Below are 22,950 nucleotides of genomic sequence, written 5' to 3' on the forward strand. Positions count from 1 at the left end.
CATAATGGAGTTAACGATTTAAAGATACGTAAAATTATATAATATTTAGTACACTGACAATTTCATAACAGGCATTGATTTGATTATTATTAAAACGCTAAAAATTACTTTAAATAAATAATGATAATATTGTTATAAGCTTGCATGTATGTTTGTCTTTATAAAAATCTTAAATATACATCTAAATATTTGTATTGAACAGCACACTACTATCTAATCCGTGGCTGACACGTTTACTGTTTAATGTCTGAACATATTTAGTTTGAGAACTTGAATGACCCACATATATCTACACAGAATACTCTATCGCGTAAGAAGCCCCACGATCGACGTCGAAATGCGGCTCTTGAATTTTAATTATTATCTGATAGCACCGACACGCTCGCTCCGCTGAAATCCAATATTAAGTGGCAGTAAACTATTCAACTTTTTACCCAACACTTCATTGGTTCAGAATAGAGTTTTATTACTTATTACTAAGAGTTAAAAATAACGTTTGTAGCAGGTTAAAGACGTCATCTTATGATATAAAGAGATTTGAAAATACAAGCGTCGCAATTTTTTTCTCATTTTAGGATTATGCAAACAATGATAAACAAGTTTATAGTGTCTTCAATATTTAATATTCTGTGCATGGATATAAATGGACTATGAATGGTTTATGAATTATTTAGGACATATTGGTTATAAGATATTTCAATAATCCTGCGACAAACATATCACAGTACCTACGAATTTATAAAAAACTTGTTTTGATCAATATATCTTATATCTACACGGAAGTAAAGAATACATAATATACCCTCAGCTTTTCAAATTACAACAAAATGAATGATAAAACAATATCTTTACTAAACTATTAAGTTTGCGGTCGTTATCCTCCTAAATTGTGTTTATCGTTAACCCCTCAAACATTTAACTCGTTAAAAAATTAAATGTTTGAAATCTGCTTCATGCATGTTCATTTCATTAAGCATATACTTTCATACCTAATGACATCAGTGTTCAATATTATTATATGCTGTAAATAGGAGAAGAAACTTATTTGTCATCAAGCTGCATAAATTTAATTAAAAAAAGATATTTAACTATATATTAAATGAAGAAAGTGAACCTGATATAATTACATTAAAAGACACATAAGTTTACTTCATAATGCATGTTCGTCTAGTTTTATTTTTATTTATGTGAATTATGTGTACATATTATATAAATGTTTGTGTGTTGAAATAGATAAATTTATAAATAAACAATATTACTTACATATATCAGCTTCATAATAAATATAGCTAATTACAAAGAAAAATGGCATTGGAATTTTTTTGTTATTATTGGTGACATCATGATAAGGCGTGAATTGCAGCATGGCGTTGTGAAACATCACTATAGACACGGAACTCAGAGGTCCCAGAGTTTAAACCGCGGACATTCGCTCTCGCGCTCTGATGGCACCTGGTGACATCACGGGACCGCGGGTAAGAACACATTTCACTCTGCAATCTTCTAATCTTCTCTTCTCCTCTTAAAATCAACATCTAAAACACATTGCTATATAATCATCTTTAAGCGGCTCATAGCCACTGTACAATCAGGGATTAGATACATTTTCTTTAAGAAAAAACTAAGTGGTACACATCTAAAACAACGAATCGCTATCGAAGGTTTATCTTCGTAAAGATTCTAAAACGCATAATAACAATCGCAATTTTGAAAATTTATTTTCTTGTATTTATGTTTCGAAATGCAAGGAATAGATACGATAGCAATTTTTTAACGCCATGTTGTGTAATAAATACGCATCAGACACGTGCGATCTTGACGTCTTCTCTAGATGTTAATTAGTACTTGACATCAAAACTGCCTGGTTCTCAGTCATTGACATTATTTCTATCTGTTTATTTTTCTATCGAAATTATTCAACGATATCAAATGTAATTATTAATTACAAATACTTTGCAAGAATTACTGGATAGTATAAGTATTACTATACTTATACTATCCAGTAATTTTTGCACTAAGGGATAGTAATATTAAGTATAAGTAAACTATTTTGGACTTGGACCCCTTAGATGGCTAGTTATTTTTATTTAAAATACTAGGATTATAAGTTATAGCCTAGGTATTTTAGTTATCAACTCCTCTTTGGATGAAAATCTCCTTCATATTTTTTGGTGCCTTTATTTCGCTGGCTTTATTCATCATCTTTACCGTCTATTTGATATTTCCTACTAGACTTTTTTTTTCTGTTGCTCCAATGGTCTCCAGCTAATCTATTATATTTAAATATTCTATTGTTGGGAAAAGTGTATATTTTATAAGGTATGAAGACTGGTTTTGTTGCAAAAACAATACATTGCAGGCAGCATAGTGCAGTGCGCCGAGTGCGGCACGCGCACGATGGGCAATAAACTGTCTTCGTGTTCCTGCGCGCCAATTCTCCGCAAGGCGTACCGCTATGAGGACAGCCCGTGGCAGAATTCCCGACGTCGCGACGGTCATTTATTAAGGTACAATACATACAATATCCAATCGGCGGTGACATCGAAGCCATCTTTTAGAGAAGCCTATGATTTTCAGTAGGCGTGTTACAGCTGATTTAATGATTGGCCATATACTAGATCATCATCCGTCCATCGCTGATCATATGCCTCCCACAAAGATTTCCAGAGGGAAGCTACTTGTATCCAGCGTTGTCGTCACGACGACGACCATTTTCATTTCGGTATGATTATAGCCGACGCCTGTAGATTTTGACAGAAAATCTCAAGAAACCATCTAGGGCCATATTTAACTGAGTTGATATTGAGCATCAAAAATTAAAAAATTAATTATAATTATAAATTAAAAATTTATTATAATTAAAAAATTAAATGAAAATAATAAAAAACGGTGCTGAACTATGGCAATAAGTAAAAGAGCACAAAAGTATGTGCATTAAGTTCGTCCTTCATTGGGCTATCCGCATGTTGTGGCCGATACCGAAAACCGTATTGAAGACAAGGTTGTCTGGCCAACTTGTGGGTGACTATCCGACGTCCCACGCGATGTTCAAGCATATTTATTAAAATTTGTCACTGTAAAAATTGAGAAAAAATGTATGTGTTAAAGAATAATAATGCCCTTCTTTTTAAGAGACTGAAATGCACATGCAAATAATGCTAAAGTACTATCCAAATTATTATTTTTTTCATCAGATAATTTTACCGATATTTATATTATGTTCAATGTATACTGTAGAGCCTAAAAGAACTTGAAATGATACACATCAAAATACATTCTGCTTAAAATTGAGTTTAAACACGTATTTTTAATTAGCACGGCACAAGTTTAACATTTATACATATGAAGTATACGACTAACGTAATTAGCATCATCAAACAAGCAGAGACCCAGTGCGAAATTGTTTATATTATAACTACTATTATAAGTTGTAGGAAATAATAGCAATTAAAGTCCCACTGCAACTAATCTGCACTGGTTATAAAGTTAAATGAAGTTTGTTCGTGATATAATTATATTGTTTCGGTAATATGCAATTAACTCGACTTGATAGGAAGATTTTAGTTAATTAAAGTTACTAAATGACCCACATGTTTTTAATTCAATTTACTATCTAAGCGAACAGCATATGTTTATTTGAAAAATAATTTTGCTAATTTTTTTATATACACATAATGCTTCACTTCCAATAATTGTGTTCTAAAAAATTTCAACGGCAACTAAATGAACATTGATTTTTTTTATTAAGACGATATATTTTTTTACGACACGATTTGCGAGATGTTTATTCAAACTCCGAATTTTATTAAATTTATTAAGTCTTAAAATAATTTGTTCCACATGATTCCATTATCAATGTAATATATTATAATTAGCTATAAAATAAAATCTAGCCTAAGATTACCTGTACTCGGCTAAAGTAGCATTCTTAAATAAAATTCAAGTCTAACCATTATAGTTCCAGAGATATATGATGACTCGTGGAATCTTATGTCTTGGAAATTACTCATATACAAGATGATTGGTTATAGGTGCATAAGCAAAGCTACAAAGAGTGGACTTATAACTCATTTGCATTGATAATTCATGTATGGTATATCCCATCCATAAATCAAAGGCTTCACAAATAATGAATAACGTAATGACAATATAGCAAGAAAAAGCATTTTCAAAATTCGGGTTACCATTTATTAAAATTAAATATTGTTTACTTACTGCCAGAATCTATTAACATAACTTATTTCAGAATGATCTTTGTACAGGTCTATAGGAAATAGTGATGAAAGCTTTATAGCTTTTTTGACAAATGAGCTATAGATCTACTCTTTTAAAGCTTTTACCTCTGTATAAATACAAAAATATATATAAAAATATTTTTAAGACACAAAATGTTTAAAGATTAATTTTTTTCTGATATAATAACCTAGAATACAAAAACTACTAGTGTAATAGCATATAAGAGCTTTAATAAAATTATCGCAACATTTACATGTGCTTTTGACAAATTTAACAGGCGCAAATATAGTGTTACATAAGATTATATTTTTGATGAATTCTTGAGTTGCATTGTTTATGGCATATAATATATATGGAATAAACATATATTAATACATATAGATGATTGGAAATAGAAAAATCTTTAAAGGGAAGAATGTATAACTTATTTGATGAAAAATTAATGCACGGTGAGCCTTATTCAAAAATCAATGGTTTTAGATAAATAACGCAAATATTCAAAATTTAAAATTCTGATTAGAACTTTAGACTAAAACCTGTAGCAAATGAGCTGTATATTCAATCTTTTAATACCTATTTTCAATCATCGCGTATATGATTTTTTTTAATGAACTATACTTACGTTTATTTAAAAAGTGACGTTAGAAATACGTTTTCACTTTTATAAATACTAACATGTGAACATAATTAAATCGTAAACTAAATACTAAATTTGCAGGCTTTGGGCGGAGGTATTCCACGTTTCGGCGAGTGGCGCCGGCACTGTAAAGTGGCAACAGGTTTCGGAGGACCTCGTGCCAGTCAACATCACTTGCATCCAAGACTCGCCAGAATGCGTGTTCCATATCACCGCCTACAACTCCCAAGTCGACAAGATCCTCGACGTTAGACTACTGCAACCGGGTACGTAATGTACATTTTATTATGCTGAAACTATGTTTTCCTAGTTTGAACTCTTTTTACTATAACAAAGTATTGACAAGATATAAACGATACATGTTTTAATTTTAGAGGTTGAAAATGTCTCTAGGTTATGGAAATACGCGATTGATATAGAAGGAAGGTGATGACTAGATTTTACCGAATATTAGCCTATTTAAACCGCAACAGAAAGCACTTATATTTTGAAAACTTTACATCTTTGAAATTATTTTATACAAATAATGTAACATAATATTTCATTGACCATTAAAATATCTTAACGCTATGTGAATTGAGATAATTAAAAAAATATATATATCTGTAGGTAGGTATTCAGTTAAAGAGTAGTGGAGGCATAATAATTAATAACTGAGACATAGCATAGGATAGCACATTCTGATTCTTGACAAGCGCACACTTTACATTATATTGCCTCTGCACGCGAAAACTCAAGGAAGACATCGAGAGACAAACAATAAAACTTTCAAATAAAAGTTGCAGATAAAATGTCTCACTTTTATTGGGCTCGTGTGGTAGATAATGACCAAGCCACACAAATCCTACAGAGAAAAAGGAGAGAGAGGCTTATTAGCTATTATGGTCTTCTTTCCTACTTCTCTTTTCTACTTTAGAGAAGTCACCATAGCATACAGACTATGTTTACGGTAGTCCGTAATTGCCAAAAGTCCGTAAAAGTCCGTCAATTGCCGGCCTGCTTTATGAACACTATTTTATTTATATCGTGAAAAAGCTTTAGTATATTTGTTTTTTAAAATTCTTAATCTGTATAACGCATTACGTAAAACTTAATTTATATCATAAGAAAATGAGTAAATTAAAAATATCAACAGACATAAATTACATTTTCAAACTTCGAGAAAGATTCTTTCTTAATTAGATAGCTGATATAAACACTTTAATTGAAATGAAATTTAGGAAGAATACAGTATTAACGAAAACTATAGATACTCTTTAATAAAAAGATGTAGATTAAGTTCAAATATTTATAGTGTAATTGACAAGCAAAATAAATACGGTATTGTTACTTGTGTAGTTTTATTTTAAATTAAAATCTGATCATCTGTTTCAATAAAAAGGTAATATAATGTGATCTTACATATTATATTTCAACTTTGATTTAAAGAATGATTTCTCATTATAGAACTTGTGAGGAATTATGATTGAATTTATGTTCTAATTTCGTTTTTTATTAATTAATATATTAATGAAGACTGCTTAGTAAGGACGTACATAAATTTAGTTTAATAATCTCAACAATAACAAAAAATGTTGACTGCTCGCTTGAAGGAAGGTCAAAAACATTGGAAGATGATAAATTTGAGAAATTGCTCGATTAGGGCCAAGAAAAATGTAAAAACATCTTGTTTCTGTTAGAAACACCGGCTGGCTAAGTCGTTTTAAGCTATGGCAAGCTTTTAAAAATATTCAGCAACTAGCAACTAGAACTCCTTATAATTTGAAACCTTGACATTAACCATAGTATTTTCGTTAGTGAACTGCTCTTAAGGCTAAAAATGAAGGGTTATCAAAAAGTAGTATGTTACGATAAAAATGAAACCAAAGTACGGTTGGTTTGGTTTCCCTATTATAAAGGTTTAATGCAGAGTTAGTTGTTACAAATACATGGTGAATATACATTCGCTGTTACAGAGCATGGGCGCCTACTGCAAGGCATTGGCTTCCCCTAAAGATATCTATGGGGTATATACTATATTTGCCACACTTGGTAGGTAGGTTGTCGATTGCAGTTTAGTAATCTAGTACGCAGAGGACCCTGCTGGCTATCCTCTGGAAAATTGTTTGTCTGCATAGACAATTTTATATAATTAATGCCTAAAGTGTAAATTATAAGATCGTATCTCGGGAATCGAATCGGTGACCTATAATTGCAAGTCTCAGTCCCCAACCGCTGCGTTACCTCTACTCCAGTTTATCTGCAAGCCTTGTCGACCAAGATCGTGACTTAGTAATCTTATGTATGACTATTCCTTGAGGAAAACATCGCAGAAAATGCGATAATATTTATTGGTGTATTCTTTTTCTGAGATAATAAACAAATTGGCATCTGTTTGTCCTTTGTTCGCGTCTATCAGCGTATCTAGTCCGGTGCCTTTTGGTCTGTCAAGTATGACCACCGGTTCTTTATCGTTTATTTTCACTTGAACGGAACTTAATCTTATTGGCTAACAAAGTCCTCCTTGCTGCAACTATGCGTCAACTTGACCAGTAAAAATAAATGCCATCTAAGTTTATAAACAACTTTATTTTTAGCCAAGCTGGCCAAAATCTCACAATTAAGTCTATAAATATTAAATGTCACACAGTAAAACTGTAAGACTCTTTTAGGAGAGACCATAGGAAAACGAAAAAGATAGCGGTAGCGAAGAAAGATGCCGGTAGCGGCAAGAGCGTGTTTTTACCAAAATAGAGTCGTCAAAAGATATGAGTGGGTGAAAAAAAAAAATATGAAAATAAATTATCTTTCCTTAATATTTAACATCTGTAGCGAATATTAAATGGTTCTTCGTAATATTGGTTTTGATTTACATTACATTAACAACTATCAATTTTAAGAGTTAACAGACAGTTTATTGTGAATAGTATTTTATGTTTGTAATATATTTAACGAACTTATTAGGATTTTTTTGCATTTTTTGATTGCATTTGCATTTTCTGATTGCATTGTATGTTCAATTTTATCTGAACATACAATTTTATTCAAAAAAAAAAACTCAAAAAATAACTTTTTAATTGTATTGAAACTAATTGAAAAATATTACTGATAATAAAAACTTTTCACTTAAAACTTTATCTCCATTTTACTTTTCTGGCGTCATACGAAGGCGTTTCACGGGAGTAAATTGAAAAATGTGCCTTACGCCGCTGTAACCCAGTTTTAAAATTACACTAGATAGTAACGCGGGTAATCGACCGAAATCCCTACTCTCAGCACGCAAAAGCTATTGTTAGTTTCATACTTGTCTGTGTAAAGCTACTATTTTGTATTAATTAGCACATATTATATTACGAAAAAATACCTATTGACGACTTATCTTAGCAATAAATTTAAACTGTTGCATAAAATTACATGTAAATATAAATTACGCTAACAGGTTTTAAAAGGAAATTATTTATTTAAATTGATTTTACTTCTAGATGAAAACAAGAGAGATTAATATTTATTTATTAGATCAAATTATCATTCATATTTTAAAGTTAGGTAAATAAAGTAAAATCACGACACTTTTTCATTGTAAAATAATTATTTATCAATGTCTTTTATGGCTATTAATTTTAAAAGTTAATTAGTAGTTTTTAAAATTGCGATTTAACAACATTTATCAAATCATGCATAATACCATACCGTATCATTTAAACATAGATATTCGCTGAGCTATAAGTGAATATCAAGAATATCAGTATAGAACAAACTTTTTATTTAGAGAACAAAAAAGGTGTAATGTGTGATTTTTATAGACTACGAAATTCAATAAAATTAAAAAAAAAAGCTTTTTTCGGAAAAGAATCGATTGCCTCTCTTATCGATTTCAATATGAATTGACCACCTGTTCGGATAATACACGCCTCATACCTGGAAATAACAAAAATAATTTGGTCTTTACTAAACATTTTTTAAGGTATTTAAAACTACATATCCTGTTCACATTGAAAAGTCTGGATCTTTTTGAAAATCTAGCAATAGAAGTTTTCTTAACAGCTTAACAGCTGTCTTTAGATGCATATTTCATATTGTATAAGCGTATACATTGTCAAAAAAAGGATTTTCGATTTTCGATGTAGATGAAGTGCTTTAGCTTCGGTTGTTCACATTGTATACTCTACTTTCATGAAAGTCAAAAATGTTTATTTTTAACGGTAATAATAAATTATTTAAATTTTTCTCTAAATTTACGGTTTTTATAAATATAATTAGTACAATAATTACAAATATCACGAATAGCTCTTTTGCGCAAAACAAAAATCAAGTTTATTACAGGAGCATTACCCCAACGTAGAAGACTATAACAATACTGTGAAAAAGACATGGGAACCACTCTTTAATTTGGTCAAAAAATCAATTTTGTATCAAAAACTTTCGTATATTCTACCCGATATTGAGAAGAATATGACGAGTTAAGTGTCTTACATTTGGTTGAAATTAAAATATATCTGTTTTCTTTACTGATTAAAAGTAAATTATTTACAAAATTCTCTACAAGTTACTTATACGTATAATTATTATTATTATGCCCAAAAATTTCGTATAGTATCTTTTTGGATTTGTTTATTCGACATTTTTGTGTTTGTAAAGAGCCTTTCGAGTAAATACAAACGCCCAACACAGCTGAAGGCAGAAGTCGAGTAATAAATCACCCAGAGTTTATTTTCCTAGATCGTGTATTAACCGCGTGTGTTCTACTGTTACAGGAACTCGGATCGGACAAGCTTCAGAATGCTTCGTCTATTGGAAGGACCCCATGACAAATGATACATGGGGATTGAATTTCACTTCTCCCATTGATGCCAAACAATTTAGAGAATGTTGTGTAAGTTTATTTTCAATAAAAATACAGGACTTTTTCTACTTCACTTTTTCTCAAAAGAGTATCAGTTTTTTAACCTTAATTTATTATAAAACAAACAAGTTAACCGACAAATTACCGGTAAAATTATCAAGTATCAAAAAATTACATTCTACGTTTTCACGGATTACTTATTATTACATCAGGCTAGAGTTAAATCTATGTAAGATCTGTGTAAGAGAAATACTTTACTTTACGTGTTTTGGTGCATCATTAAAGTATTTATAAATTTACATCATTTCTGAAAGCCAGAATACATTTATGTTAGTAAAGTGATAATTATAAAAGCCCACGCAAAAACGCGAGTTTAACTGCAATTGCATATTTTCGCACAAAGTAAACAAACAGCAAGAAAGGCGCGCGCCGGTCGTTAAATATGGATTCACAATACTATGTCCTATGTGTACTTCATAGTACAATACTATGAAGGAGGAGGCTATGTGCAACTGTGCAACAACAAAAAGAAAAAAGTATTATGCTCTTGGCCGATCAGTTATAGGCATGGGAACTTTTTGTAAATCAACCTTACGCTATTACTCTCACCGAAGTCTTTCGCCCACACAAAGCTAGGGCTGATTCCGTGAGAGCTTTCACCTGATCCGTCCAACGTAAAACCTTGCATCCTCTGCAGCGTGAGTTATTCAGATACATAAAGAGTCGTGCTTAAAGATAATGAAATGCTTGTTAGTTTTTAATTAACATATAGTGCAAAAAAGCACAACTACTCAACAAACAACAATGGCCTTAGATGAATTGACACTATATAAGATTGTTATGTACAAAAAGTAAACTTATATCAATAATACACGTTTATACACTTTGCAACAATCAATCGACTTGTTTAGGGGATGTGAACTTAAAATTAATTTTGTTGTTTATTATAAAATGTAACTTTCTATGCAAAATAAACATAATGTTTTATAAATACATGTAAACTAAATATGTATACTTTTTTATTGTAGTCACCATCATTCAAGTTCTCGCGCAAAGCATCTTCTAGCTACAGCTTAAAACTTGAGCCCCCGGGAAGTAAACAGAAATTCAAAACCAAGAGGAAACCAGTTTCCACACCAGCAAGCCCGAATCGTTCCAGGTATCTGATTAATTTCTAAAACGTTAAACATAAATAAGGATTCATAACCGTGGAAAATGATTTTGAATCTTGTCTAATACATTAAGATTGTTTAAGGAAACAACGTCAATTAACAATAAATATTGCGTCGTTTACTTTTAAGTTTTAGTAACTAATAATAATAAGTTGCAGTAATTTAGTGTTTCGTTTTCGCGCTTGGAAACCCCGGGCATAAACGACATGGACTTGATATTTTTTTATTACCTGCGAACTGTAATCTTTTGTTAACTGAACGCAATAATAATATTGTATTATTAGACAACTGCAATCTTTCTTTATTAGCTTTTAGCACGTAAACGTTTTCTAATTTAGTGGTGGTGACAAAAGTTTAGAGGATTTTTTTTCCTACTCTATAGGTAATAATTACAATAATTGGTAGCGGTACGCGGACGTTTTTTTATATTTTTGTGCAAAACCTCTTTTTATAATTTGGTATATTCAATCTTCTAATTCAAAAATATGTTTTTAGCTTAACCTATGGTCGTGAAGCACAGTGCACGTGTATGTCTCAAGAACAATACACAAGGTTAAGAGCCCAGGATCCAAGATATCGTAAGTACCAAACGTGTAGAATAATGAAATAAAAAACATATTTTCCTAAAGTTCTAAATCGTTTTACGATATAGGTTCTTCCACTCTACCACGTACGACCACCCGTGCTATAGAAACCGAAGCCGGTGCAACGGGCACTGCAAACCGATCCGATAAAGTCGCTGCAGCTACTTCATCGACCTCGCTGTATGACAACGTAGCCAATTCTCAACCAACAAGTCAGCCGCCACCTAAACGTGAGTGTCTTTTTTGCTAACTCAAACTGAAACTGCTGAAAGTTAAAAATAATTAACTTAGTTGTAGTGATCACATAGATATTGATTTCTATATTTTTTTTAATTTTCAGCGGCCGCTCGACAGGCGGACACTCAACCTCCGTCGCGTCCACCTAAATCGCAGGAGACTTCGACGATGACTACAAACACATCAACTGCACCTAAGACAGTCACTGCCTCTGTTGGTACACACGGAACTAATGTGAGTTAAACTGTGCAACATTTTTTTTTTATTTTCATTATAATCACGGCCGCTAGTAGACATCCACCACTGGACATCGGTCTCCCTAAAAAAAAAAGTGCTTGCAATCAGCGACTTTCGATGACCTTAAGGTCGCATGCCGTTATAGAACTTGGCCTCAGCGGCCATCTATTATGACCACTGCCATTTCAACTTGCTAATTCCTTGGCATATATCGATGTCTTATCAAACTTTGTACATAGTTATATAATACTGAACTATTACAAATTAAACTGTATAAATATAGTACAAATTACCAAAGCATTTTTGTGAACTAAGCACCGGATATTGTAATAATTAATAACAAATTCAAACTTCAATATTTCAGACGTCTGAAGAAAGTCAAGTAGCTACTGGTGCACCTGCCCAACATAGTCAAGACCTTAAATCTGAAGGGGTACAAGCAGGAGGCACACTTACAAGTTCGAAATCCACGTCTTCATCCATGCGTTCTGGAAAGGAACATTTACAGCATATGCCCAAGAGCGTTGACTATGGAGACGGGAATGAATCGGTAATTAACATGCAAAATTTTCCAATCACCAGTCCCTAGTTGAGCAGAATTCAATTTGTTTTACGATTGCGTGTAAAATCCAACACTTTTTTTTGGCAATACATTTTTTTTGGTAATTTCTGGAAATGGACTAAAAATATAAAGTTTAAACTGTTGGGGGACAATGTTTCCTAAAATGTAACTGCCAGTAGCTCATTGGAATATGATGATTCCGATGGCTATGTTATTCATAATTCGGCACTGTATCTGCGCCCGCTATATTATATCGTAACATAGTTGAAATCTCTCTTCTTTTTATTTCATTATTTCAAATGTAGTGATTTTGTTTGATAATATATATAAAGATTTGTTTTCCATTTATGCTTAGTTAATTATATAATCTTAATGTACTTTATATCTTCCAGTCGCGTGAATCCGAAAAGCATGCTATGCATCATCACAACGTCATTAACAATAACACTTCAGGTTCACGTAGAACTAAATCTAAGAGCACCGAAGATATGAATATGGGTATGTTTACAGTTTAATAATTCCGTTTACGGAAAATAGTTTTTATAATAACGACATAAATAGAAATAGTTATACTTAACATTTTGAATCCAGTCTCACGCTTAACAACAAAATAGTTTAACTAAAAAAACTTATTAATACAATCGATATCCATAATCAATTAGGTAAGAATATAGCGTAGGATTTTTATTCAGATTGGAACAATAAGGACCGAAGTAAATTTTTTCTAGTATTTTTAGTATTAAATCTCAATAAAAAATATTGGATTATATCATTATTTATTATGTTATACAATTATGGAGTTTAGTTCATTATACTCAAAATAGACCGATAACTGTTAATGAAAAAAATCTTATAATCTGTTTTAAAGAATATTTCTATCAATAACATACGTAGGATATTTTCTGCAATTTTTTAATTAATCACTATATCACACACAAATTAATCACTATATCTCTTCACCTTAAGGACTTGAGATTTGGTAAGATAAATCCTTTTGCTTAGTAAAGGTAAACTGAGAATGGATTTCACGAAATCCCACCCACAAAGGGTTGATAGGGCATTCATTAAAATGCATATTTTAAAACTATAAGTAAATTTATAAAAAATATTTTTATCGCACATTTAAAAATGACCACGAACGGATTTTATAAAAGTCCACACACAAATTTAGTTTGGGCTATGCGAAGCGGGTAGCCGTTTACTAGTTCATTATATAATTCATGTATAATTTAAAATAATTAAATGAAATATCAAATTAAAAATGTATAAGTATAAATTAGTTAAAATTACGAATAAATTATTTATTTTCAGATTCCAGTACTCTAAAACGCATGCTAAAACCTATGCCGTCAACGGAAAGCCCCGTTACTTCACCGGAAATGGGTCGTCGTAGATACGGGGGCGCTGGGCCTTGTCCTCCGTCATGCGGCTCGCACGGACACCGCCAGCCGCAGCATATGCATGGCCACGGCCACTATTCGCACGTCGTCAATAACAACAGCCGCCAGAGCTCACAACGGTACACATCTATCAACAAATTTATACTATTATCAAAAACAAACTCACTAAAGAGTGACTCGTAGATATTTGTCAATAGTTTTGTCAATGTACGAGCAGGGCAATACCAATCATCGTGGCGGTCTTTGGAGCAGGCTTGTGCTGTGCAGTGAGCATTTATTAGCTAACGTAATGATGTTAACTTTATTACAACTTAAATCGCTGTACTGTGCCTTGGGTAAGCGCGGCAAGGTGGGACCAAAGAATAAAAAACTTGAGTGCCGTACGCAACGGACGATACTCAGCCCCAAGTACCGCGCGCAAACCCAAAGCGCGATTGAAGTGTAACACAATTATTTAAGGCACCAATAATAAGAACCAATCGCTCCTTGAGCTTTAAGCTGCTCAAGCCGGGGACCAGTTTCATATGTACTTTGATACAGTCACCCCAAAGGCTCCTTATCCGGTGAGCCCTGGAGCTCAGTTACTAAATCTAAATGAACAAAAAAGAGCGGTGACGGTATTTATACTGACATCGCTCTTTCACTTTAAAACAGGTGAAAAGATCGTTATGTATATAAATACAATAATAATCCAGATCATATTTGTCATAGGATCATTTGCAAAATAATTTAAGTCCAGAAAAGCCTAATTTGATAAAAACAAGAATCAGCTTGAGTTCCCCTTTACATTCTACAATTTATATCATTCTTTTACTTAGTTTCTACCGTTCATTCATCGCCTCACTTCCTTCGCCTCGTTCCTTACTATTACAGCTTTTGATTATCACCTTATTTTTACTTTATTTTACCTTTTATTTCACATTTTAGAATTTGGTTATTTTACATTTTATCACAGATTACATAGTTTTTGTTTTATTTACTTTATAATTATTTCTTATTGTTTTTAGCCACTATTTGTATTAGTTTTGTTTACCTTTATTACATGTTTTGCTATTTTTTGCAATAATGAAGGTACACTGGCCGGTCGGGTTTTTCTTCTATTAATGAGGCGGTGGTATCCTCACTTGTTTTTTTACTCAATCTGCTTTTGAAATAGTACAGAACACGCGGGCCAGTGGGCTATAAGGTGGACCACGGTCTGGTCCACCCCCGGTTCACAGAAGCACGAGGGGTCCTCCTTGAGCTTGAACCGATGAAGTTACTCAGAGAACCCCCCGTGCCCCGTGCATTTATTACTATTACAGTGTGTTACTTTAACACCTTAATGTATAACCTTAGTCCTTTAAAAATTGAGGCCAGTTATCAATATCAGCACGTATACTTTCTATGGGAAAATTTTCACTGCCAATCGTATGGATTATTTTGGAGACTTAAAATTATCGAGGCGTTTAAAGAAGGCCTTACTCTCTAAAACTGAGCAAAAATAATAATCCAGTGGATTAATATCACGACTCTATAACGGCACGTTTTCAGCTCCAATGAAGTCTGGACCGTTCGTTTCTAACCGATATTGGGTAGAAGGAGCTTTATGAGCCGGAATCGAGTCGTGTTTAATTTATATCTCTTATTTATGTAGAATCTAAAAAACCTCGTTACTAACTTTTGTATTAAGTTTAGTTGTAATATCGTATATACATTTATAATAAATATAATATTAAATAATGTAAATATATTTTTAAGGTTTATATTTAGACATTTTATCAACGTAAATACTCTTCCTTTTTTCTTTAAAGTCCTGATAACAATTTTCTTATCTGGCCCACAAACCGATTTTATTTACTGGGATGAATCTTTTTAGTATAAACGATTTTTATTTTTAATTCCTCTTCCTTCTTATGTGTTTCTCTAATGTTGAAGGTTTACGTATATAAGTTACGTATTTAAGTAGGACCTTCATCATGCAATGATCGTATTTTTTACGATGTCCCTCTATTTATTTTCTATTTATTTCTACCGTTCTCGGAAACGTGCAGGGTGTCAGAAACAGTATTATATTTTACACTCAAATTTTATTAAAAGGAAAATATTCAATTTAATACAATATGTTATTTTTCTTTTGCTGTTAACAGTCGCGGCGTGGGGGCAGCACCGAGTGGATATCCAGGACGTGGTCTTTATCTGGAATTGAGTGGAGGTGAACGGGATCTATCTCCCCCTTCAGATAACGTGATGTTTGATAATCAATGCTACGCAACTACACCGTCGTCATCCAACGGCAACTCCGATCAAGAACCATGTCAACGACGCGATCCCCGACACCATCATCCGGTATTCACTTACTTATGTATCAATTAATATATTTAATTTATAATAATGCTAAAAGGGATGACGACGTACTGTGGACGCCCTCATCTTGGGGACATAAGAATAAATGATTATAATGCTAATCCAAAAAAGTCACTCGAAATTTTTTTCGTCATTCACAGAAAGTAATCGATGCAAATATTTGTGTAATTTAAAGGCCTTTTTCTTTTTTTGATGACAATAACTTTAATAATAAAGAGATTGTTTAAAAGAAGTATGTTTTATGGATAAATTATGTACAATAAATTTACTGCTGAACATGACCTCCCCTATTAGATATTCAATTAGGCTTAGTTAGAAGCAGCGTGCATCCAGCTACTTTCGACGTTCTAAGCAAGGTCGTTCATTTTACGAGCGAACGACCTACGCTTTGTAGGTCGTCCAGAACCATAAGGCCCCGGGGCCATTAATTTTAATTCAAGTCAACCGATAGTCGCTTACTGCAAGGTATAGAATTTTGCTAAAATTAGCCACGATGAGCTTTGGTCGGTCAGCGCAAGACTTTGCGCTGTCCGCATCCAGTTAGCAGATGAAAACTTAATTACAGCATAGAAATCCACGATCATTATGATTCTAAGAGATCCACATAAATAATGTAAGAGGTATTCAACGCACGAAACATTATCGAGTTTTATTTCTAAAAATAAGAAATATTAAAAAAATATATCGATTTGATCAACGTCTATTCTTCGGCAGCAAAAGCCATGCTTGTCACGACAGGCCTCACAATCAAGCGCCACTCCCGCTCCGGGCTCGCCTACATCGCGGCTTCTTCTCGAGTACGAGATGCATCTTCGCAACACTTTAGCAAAAGGAATGGACGCCGAAAGCTACAGTTTGCACACCTTTGAAGCTTTGTTAAGCCAGAGTATGGAAGATCTAGGTGAATTAAATTTCTTTTTAATCACACATATGATTGGTCCGACTTGTGTTTGGACTAAAGAAACGTGACCACTTTTGTTAAATTCAAAAGCGATCGAAACAATGTTCGCCTTCGAAATCTGTGTGGCCCTTTTAAGCTTCTACAATGTTCTGTATTTAATTTTTATGTTACTCATGAGACTAAATATAAAGTAAGCGACGTTTTATTTATTTTTTTCATCATCATTATCATTTCAGCCGTAAGGCATCCACAGCTGGATATAGACCTTCCACATAGATTTCCCAATAGGATAATTTGGAAGCGGCCTGCATTCAGCGCCTTCCGACTTTATCAACCAATCATCGTTTCAGCTCATAGATCGCCCATTGCAAGACATAGGCCTCCCCCAAAGATATCCAACGGGGATATACTGTAATCGCCACGCTTGGCAGGCGGTTTGTCAATCGCAGAGTGGCATTTTGGTACGCATAGGACGCTGCAATCCTATATATTATTTAAGATTGAAACTCGAGAATCGAACCCACGACCTACGATTGCAACTCCCAGATCTCTACCGCTGGACTACCATTTTTCAGTTAACAACCATTAAACATCTTTAATTATTTGTATTTATTGTACGTAAGTAACATAAAATATGAATAAATGGTAAGACAGAACCATTCCATTATTTTTTTAACTTTGTTAACTCATAAAATCGTAAATTTTATCTTCATTTTTTCCCTGAAGTTATGTGTTTTTCTTTCAAATTAGTGTTTGTAATAAAAAAAATATTTATTTCTAGTTAGTAGTTTTCATTACATTTTGTATTCTAGATTAAATGTTTACAAGTTTATAGAATATAAAGGATAAGTACAAATTACTTATTACTTCATAGAATACAACGACAACATGCCGCCTTCAAACCCGAGGAGCCCATATCCATCACGTAGACGTGAGTGATTTATTAGACATATTTATATAATAAAATATTAATTTATAGTAAATGATTCAGAATATTAAAGGTCGGTAACCTTTGATATCCTGAACAATTTACCAAAGACGTTTGATCTGTAGTTATCACCTTGGTATGAACGAGCAGCAATTACGATTCAGAATAATTAAATTCTCATCATTTTGACGAATCCAATCGATGTTAAGATCGAAAGACCGCAATGAAATGAAAAAAAATGATTTTCAGTTAAAAAATTGCACAGTCTCAATACAGCTTTATATGTAATTTGCGCATTTACCGTTTACCCAAGACGGGCCTAGCCTAGTTTGGAAAAAAATGCGATGTAATTATGTCGTCAGAGTCGTCGTAGTTTCAGCCAATACGTGCACTGCCAGGCATTGGCTTTCCCCAAAAATTTCGTTAAAGGGATATACCATAATCGACAATCTTTGCAAACGGGTTGGTGTTAACAATGTTTTAAAGTAAGCAGAGGTCTGTGCTACCCACTCTCTGGATTAATGCACAAAGTGTGACTTAAGTATTACATTGCACCCTGAGAATCGAACCTGCGATCTACAATCACAAGCTTCAGTCCTGTACTGTTGGGCTATCACTACTCGGTGTAATTATGTAGTTTCTCGTAATTGTATAAGTTGTACAATATTTGGCTTTCTTGTTAGTCAATTTCATTCAATAAACCTTTGTTTAAATTTTATTAATGCTTTAATATTTAAAACATGTTTAAAGTACACTAAGATATAAACAACTTATAATAATAATGAAAATTTATATGGGTGTCTAATTTTTATTACCACGCTAAATAGAATATATTGACGATGGCATACTATGAATAAAATTTGTGTATTTATATTAGGAAACTATCAAAACATGGTAAAACATTATATATTCCCTATAAATGATTTATTGAAATATCTTTGGGAACACTAAGTGCTGTTTTAATTTCAAAAAATAAATTTAACATCTGGGGAGGGATTTTTAAATTGTAGCAAATTGGTGAACTTCTTTATATTAATTTATTCATTTTAATCAGGTCCGGCTTCACAATGCTCGGGTGGTGGTAGTCGTTCTTCTACTCTACCTTTGCCTCATCGTCTTGGCGTTGAACGTCAACATAGCGCCCGATCTGACAGAGATGGATATTACAGGTAATTTAATTGTACTTTCCTTAACAATCTTTTTTATTTTCTTTTTAATTCCAGGTACTAGATGCTGGGCGCTTTGTCTCCCCCTAAAAATTTCCAATAAAACCGTTGATCATTGTCAGTGTGAGATGATAGATGACTGTCTTATTAGCTCTTCTTGTTCCGCTGTTATGACTGTTTATCAGGCCCAGAAAGCAAAGCTGCTGGAGGGCTTGTATTTTTGCCTATCATAAAGGGGGTATATGTTCAGAATATCAAATTCTCGCCACTCTTGACAAATACAAATTCATAATTAATTATAATTTACGTAAGGTAACTTTTAGCTTCATTTTTTCACTACCAAAAAATGTACATTAATCGATTACCAAATAATACCAAAAAATGTACATTATTTGAGACATGTATGTTTATTTATTTGTAAATCTATATATTATACATGTATATATTGTTATAATTCTTTAAATTATTATTGATGCGTAAATTTGCGTCTATGCTAAATAAAACGTCTTTGTTTTCTTTCCAGTAGAAATAAAAGAATATTATTGGGATGCTTCTAATTTATTTAGTACATTTGAGTTAGTTACTGTATTTAAAAACTATTAAATACATTTATAACAGTATAGTAAAATTATTATTATTATTAATTGTCTGTATATTAGAAAATTGTCTTCAATATTATAGATAATTCCAAACAGCTTTCAATGACCAGTACCACTGGTTATTTGTGAAGCACTATGCTGACACAATGGTAAAGCTTTAGTGACTGACTACTGGTCGTGTAATGATTACACCGCAACTAGACGTGCAGGTCTCAAAGTGCTGCAATAGCAACAACGCATAGGAGAATGACTTGGCAGATATCCAACTAGGTGGACGTTTAATATTAAGCAAAGTCTAACAATTCATTACGATATCAATGACAATGATAAATTAATATTTTAGTTTATCATATAAAATTGAAGTATTTTTTTCTTGCCCGTGTAATTTTTTTTAATTAAAATACATTCAAACATTTTTTACAGAAATTATAGATTACGATATAAATAGCAAATAGCATACAAAAGGTACGCAAAATGGTTATGTCTAGTCTAGATCAGTGAGTCAGGATTTTGGCTATCATTTTAAAAAAGTTACTATAATCTGTAGTTTATACACAAAATATATGTGCTCTTAATCACAATTAACTTAAATTATTTTATTGTAACAAGATAAACACTAGTTTAAATATATCTAAGATAAATTCTTCGAAAGCAGTGGTCCATTACATAAAAAATAATAAAAATTCCAATTATTAAAAGTCCAAAATTAATATTTTAGTTCTATTTTTAAAATTTATGTAGAAGTCTAAATCATTGCTTTAAAAGCTTACTCTAGTACGGATTTAAAAAAAAAATATCCTACTTGAGTTACATATTTAAGTTGCCAGAAGATATTTATGAAACGGATTCTAGCTGTATGTCGGGTTAGATTTGTATAATGTTTTTTACGAAAAAATGTTAAATTAAATGAAATCTATTAAAATATTTTCAAAGCTTCCAGCTATCGTTAGGATATATTACGCTAAGTTTATTTTATAAATACAACAGATACACATTTATTGAAAATCACTAAGGCATTATTTTTTTTCGATTATTTATTTTTAATTCAAATGAATCCAAGCACTTAGAATACACTTATTTACTTTTTATCTTGAAGATGAAAATAGCAATGGCTTTGTTTTAATTTTTTTGTTAAGTGAGGATCCCTATTTTGCTTCGAAGTGCCCCCGTTCATTAATTATTTATTGTTTGAGAAGGTGTATTGTCTTGCTTGTTGTAGCGATCGTAACGAGTTGATGCGGGAACGCGAGAGGGAAAGGGAGCGTGGATACATGAGTGATCACAATACAAGGTTTGCTAACCCATATCGTTTAATTAATACGATTTTTATAACAATGGAAACAATAACAAATGACACAAATATTTTGCAAAATTGCCACATCCGAACGTGTAACATGATCTACTTTTCTAATGTATTAATATTTTACGCAAATGCATAATAAACAATAGTATAAAGAAAATAATAAAACGTGTTATTATTGAGTATAATTAAATTTTCCGTTGATGTAAAAACATAAATTGAAGTTGAATCTGATAACGAAGGGAATCTATGTGGATGATGTGTTAATTATTTTTAATTTACGTAAACTAAAAAACTGAAACTTAAATAAAAAAATACCCGTATAGGTTTTTGATTCCTGTAGTACAAATAGTTAATAGAACAAAAAATAAATGAGATAATTGAGAGATTAAATGTGACTGTTTCAAAGAATTTTATAATTTGAAGGTTATAAATTAATTTTGGTTAATATTCCCCAGAAGTACAAATATTAAAAATAATTTTAGTATTTTTTGAAATATCGAAATCAAATCTTTAATTTTATATTTATCTACATAATTTTTTTATTTACATTTTAAAAAAGATCAATTACTTTATTACGTAAATCATGTCTGATCCGTAGATCATTTATTATCTATCAAATTTAGGATCGGTAAAAAGATACGAAAAATATCCCATAAATAAATACCTTTTAAAAAAATTACTCTAATATTACAAAGACCTAAATAAATATTATGTTTTGGAAGGATAAAACATTTTTAACGAAGCCATTTTACAGGGAACGCTACCGCGACCGCGACCAAGGGTATCTGAGCGATCACCAGTCAAGGTAAGTTAAGATTTAATTACATTGACTTTTTTGTGATATATTCAGTATACTCACATAAAACTGAGGTGTTTGGAAATATTCGGAAAAGTAAAAACACGAACAGATTACATCGTCAATATTGCAAGTAATATAAAAATGTACCATGGCCGTGTTGGCTAAAAATAATCAAAATGTTTATTTTACTACAGGTTGCCTTGTTTTTAATAAGAAAAATTGACAACCATAATAATTATTTAAAGTTTATATCGTAACATATTTTAAAACGATAAATAAATTAAAGTAACATGTTATTAAAAAACAAATTAGTTTTCGGGGTCATTGAACTAAGCAGATGAATATTGAATAACAATTATCACCTCGGTATAGCCCGAATTAATTGGATCGGGCTAGAATAAATAACGATTTGCAATGATTTTTACAATTGAAAACTTTAATCGATACCAAGAGTAAGTTTTTCCATAAATGTAATTATTATCATATTCGTAAATAAGTGTCTCAATTTTGTGCTGCAAATATCGATAAAGTCGGTATATGCACTTACATGCTCTACGCTTACGAGGTATATATGGATACTGCACAATAATACAAGTGTTGAAATTTTAACAAGGGCCGAAAAATTTAAACTTACTATTAATTTGATTTAAAACGATAAATATAGTTATTTTACACAAATCCGTAACTATGTTACATTTTTTGAAACTGTTATTAACTTAAATTTGTATAGTGAGCAACGATTTCTTTGTAGTCAAAATTATTAACTCTCATATAGGGTTCTGATTACGTTCTGATGCTCTTAATATTTAAAATCAAATAAAATACCGTACCATACTCGAATAAAACATGCAACAAATTTATTCCTGTTACTTCTAAATAAATAACCTGATTCCGTATATGGTTATTTAAAATGTACAGAAATACTCCTATTGTGATTAATTACTGTTAATGACAAATATATAATAATTAACACATAAAATGACAACAAATCTTAAACATTGGTACAAAAATATCGCGACCT

The 22,950-nt window shown here is 31.9% G+C and overlaps 1 protein-coding gene across 1 annotated transcript in view; it reads left to right on the forward strand.

Moving 5' to 3' along the window:
• Positions 1-1,419: 1,419 nt before the first annotated feature.
• The window catches only part of sif (still life), an 80,006-nt gene continuing 58,475 nt past the window's right edge, over positions 1,420-22,950 (forward strand). The window contains exons 1-17 of the mRNA XM_068774191.1: positions 1,420-1,475; positions 2,360-2,507; positions 4,955-5,139; positions 9,607-9,725; positions 10,724-10,854; positions 11,363-11,445; positions 11,520-11,681; positions 11,792-11,922; positions 12,290-12,475; positions 12,880-12,985; positions 13,799-14,030; positions 16,020-16,215; positions 16,948-17,134; positions 18,009-18,065; positions 19,117-19,231; positions 21,047-21,118; positions 21,885-21,935. Coding sequence (XP_068630292.1) covers positions 2,398-2,507; positions 4,955-5,139; positions 9,607-9,725; positions 10,724-10,854; positions 11,363-11,445; positions 11,520-11,681; positions 11,792-11,922; positions 12,290-12,475; positions 12,880-12,985; positions 13,799-14,030; positions 16,020-16,215; positions 16,948-17,134; positions 18,009-18,065; positions 19,117-19,231; positions 21,047-21,118; positions 21,885-21,935 — 2,123 coding nt within the window. The 5' untranslated portion in view covers positions 1,420-1,475; positions 2,360-2,397. The remainder of the gene's footprint in view (positions 1,476-2,359; positions 2,508-4,954; positions 5,140-9,606; positions 9,726-10,723; positions 10,855-11,362; positions 11,446-11,519; positions 11,682-11,791; positions 11,923-12,289; positions 12,476-12,879; positions 12,986-13,798; positions 14,031-16,019; positions 16,216-16,947; positions 17,135-18,008; positions 18,066-19,116; positions 19,232-21,046; positions 21,119-21,884; positions 21,936-22,950) is intronic.

Source organism: Battus philenor, unplaced genomic scaffold (genome assembly GCF_028537555.1).
Source record: "Battus philenor isolate CCGP_79_NKW_IND1 unplaced genomic scaffold, ilBatPhil1.0.hap1 SCAF_7, whole genome shotgun sequence".
Classification (NCBI taxonomy): domain Eukaryota; kingdom Metazoa; phylum Arthropoda; class Insecta; order Lepidoptera; family Papilionidae; genus Battus; species Battus philenor.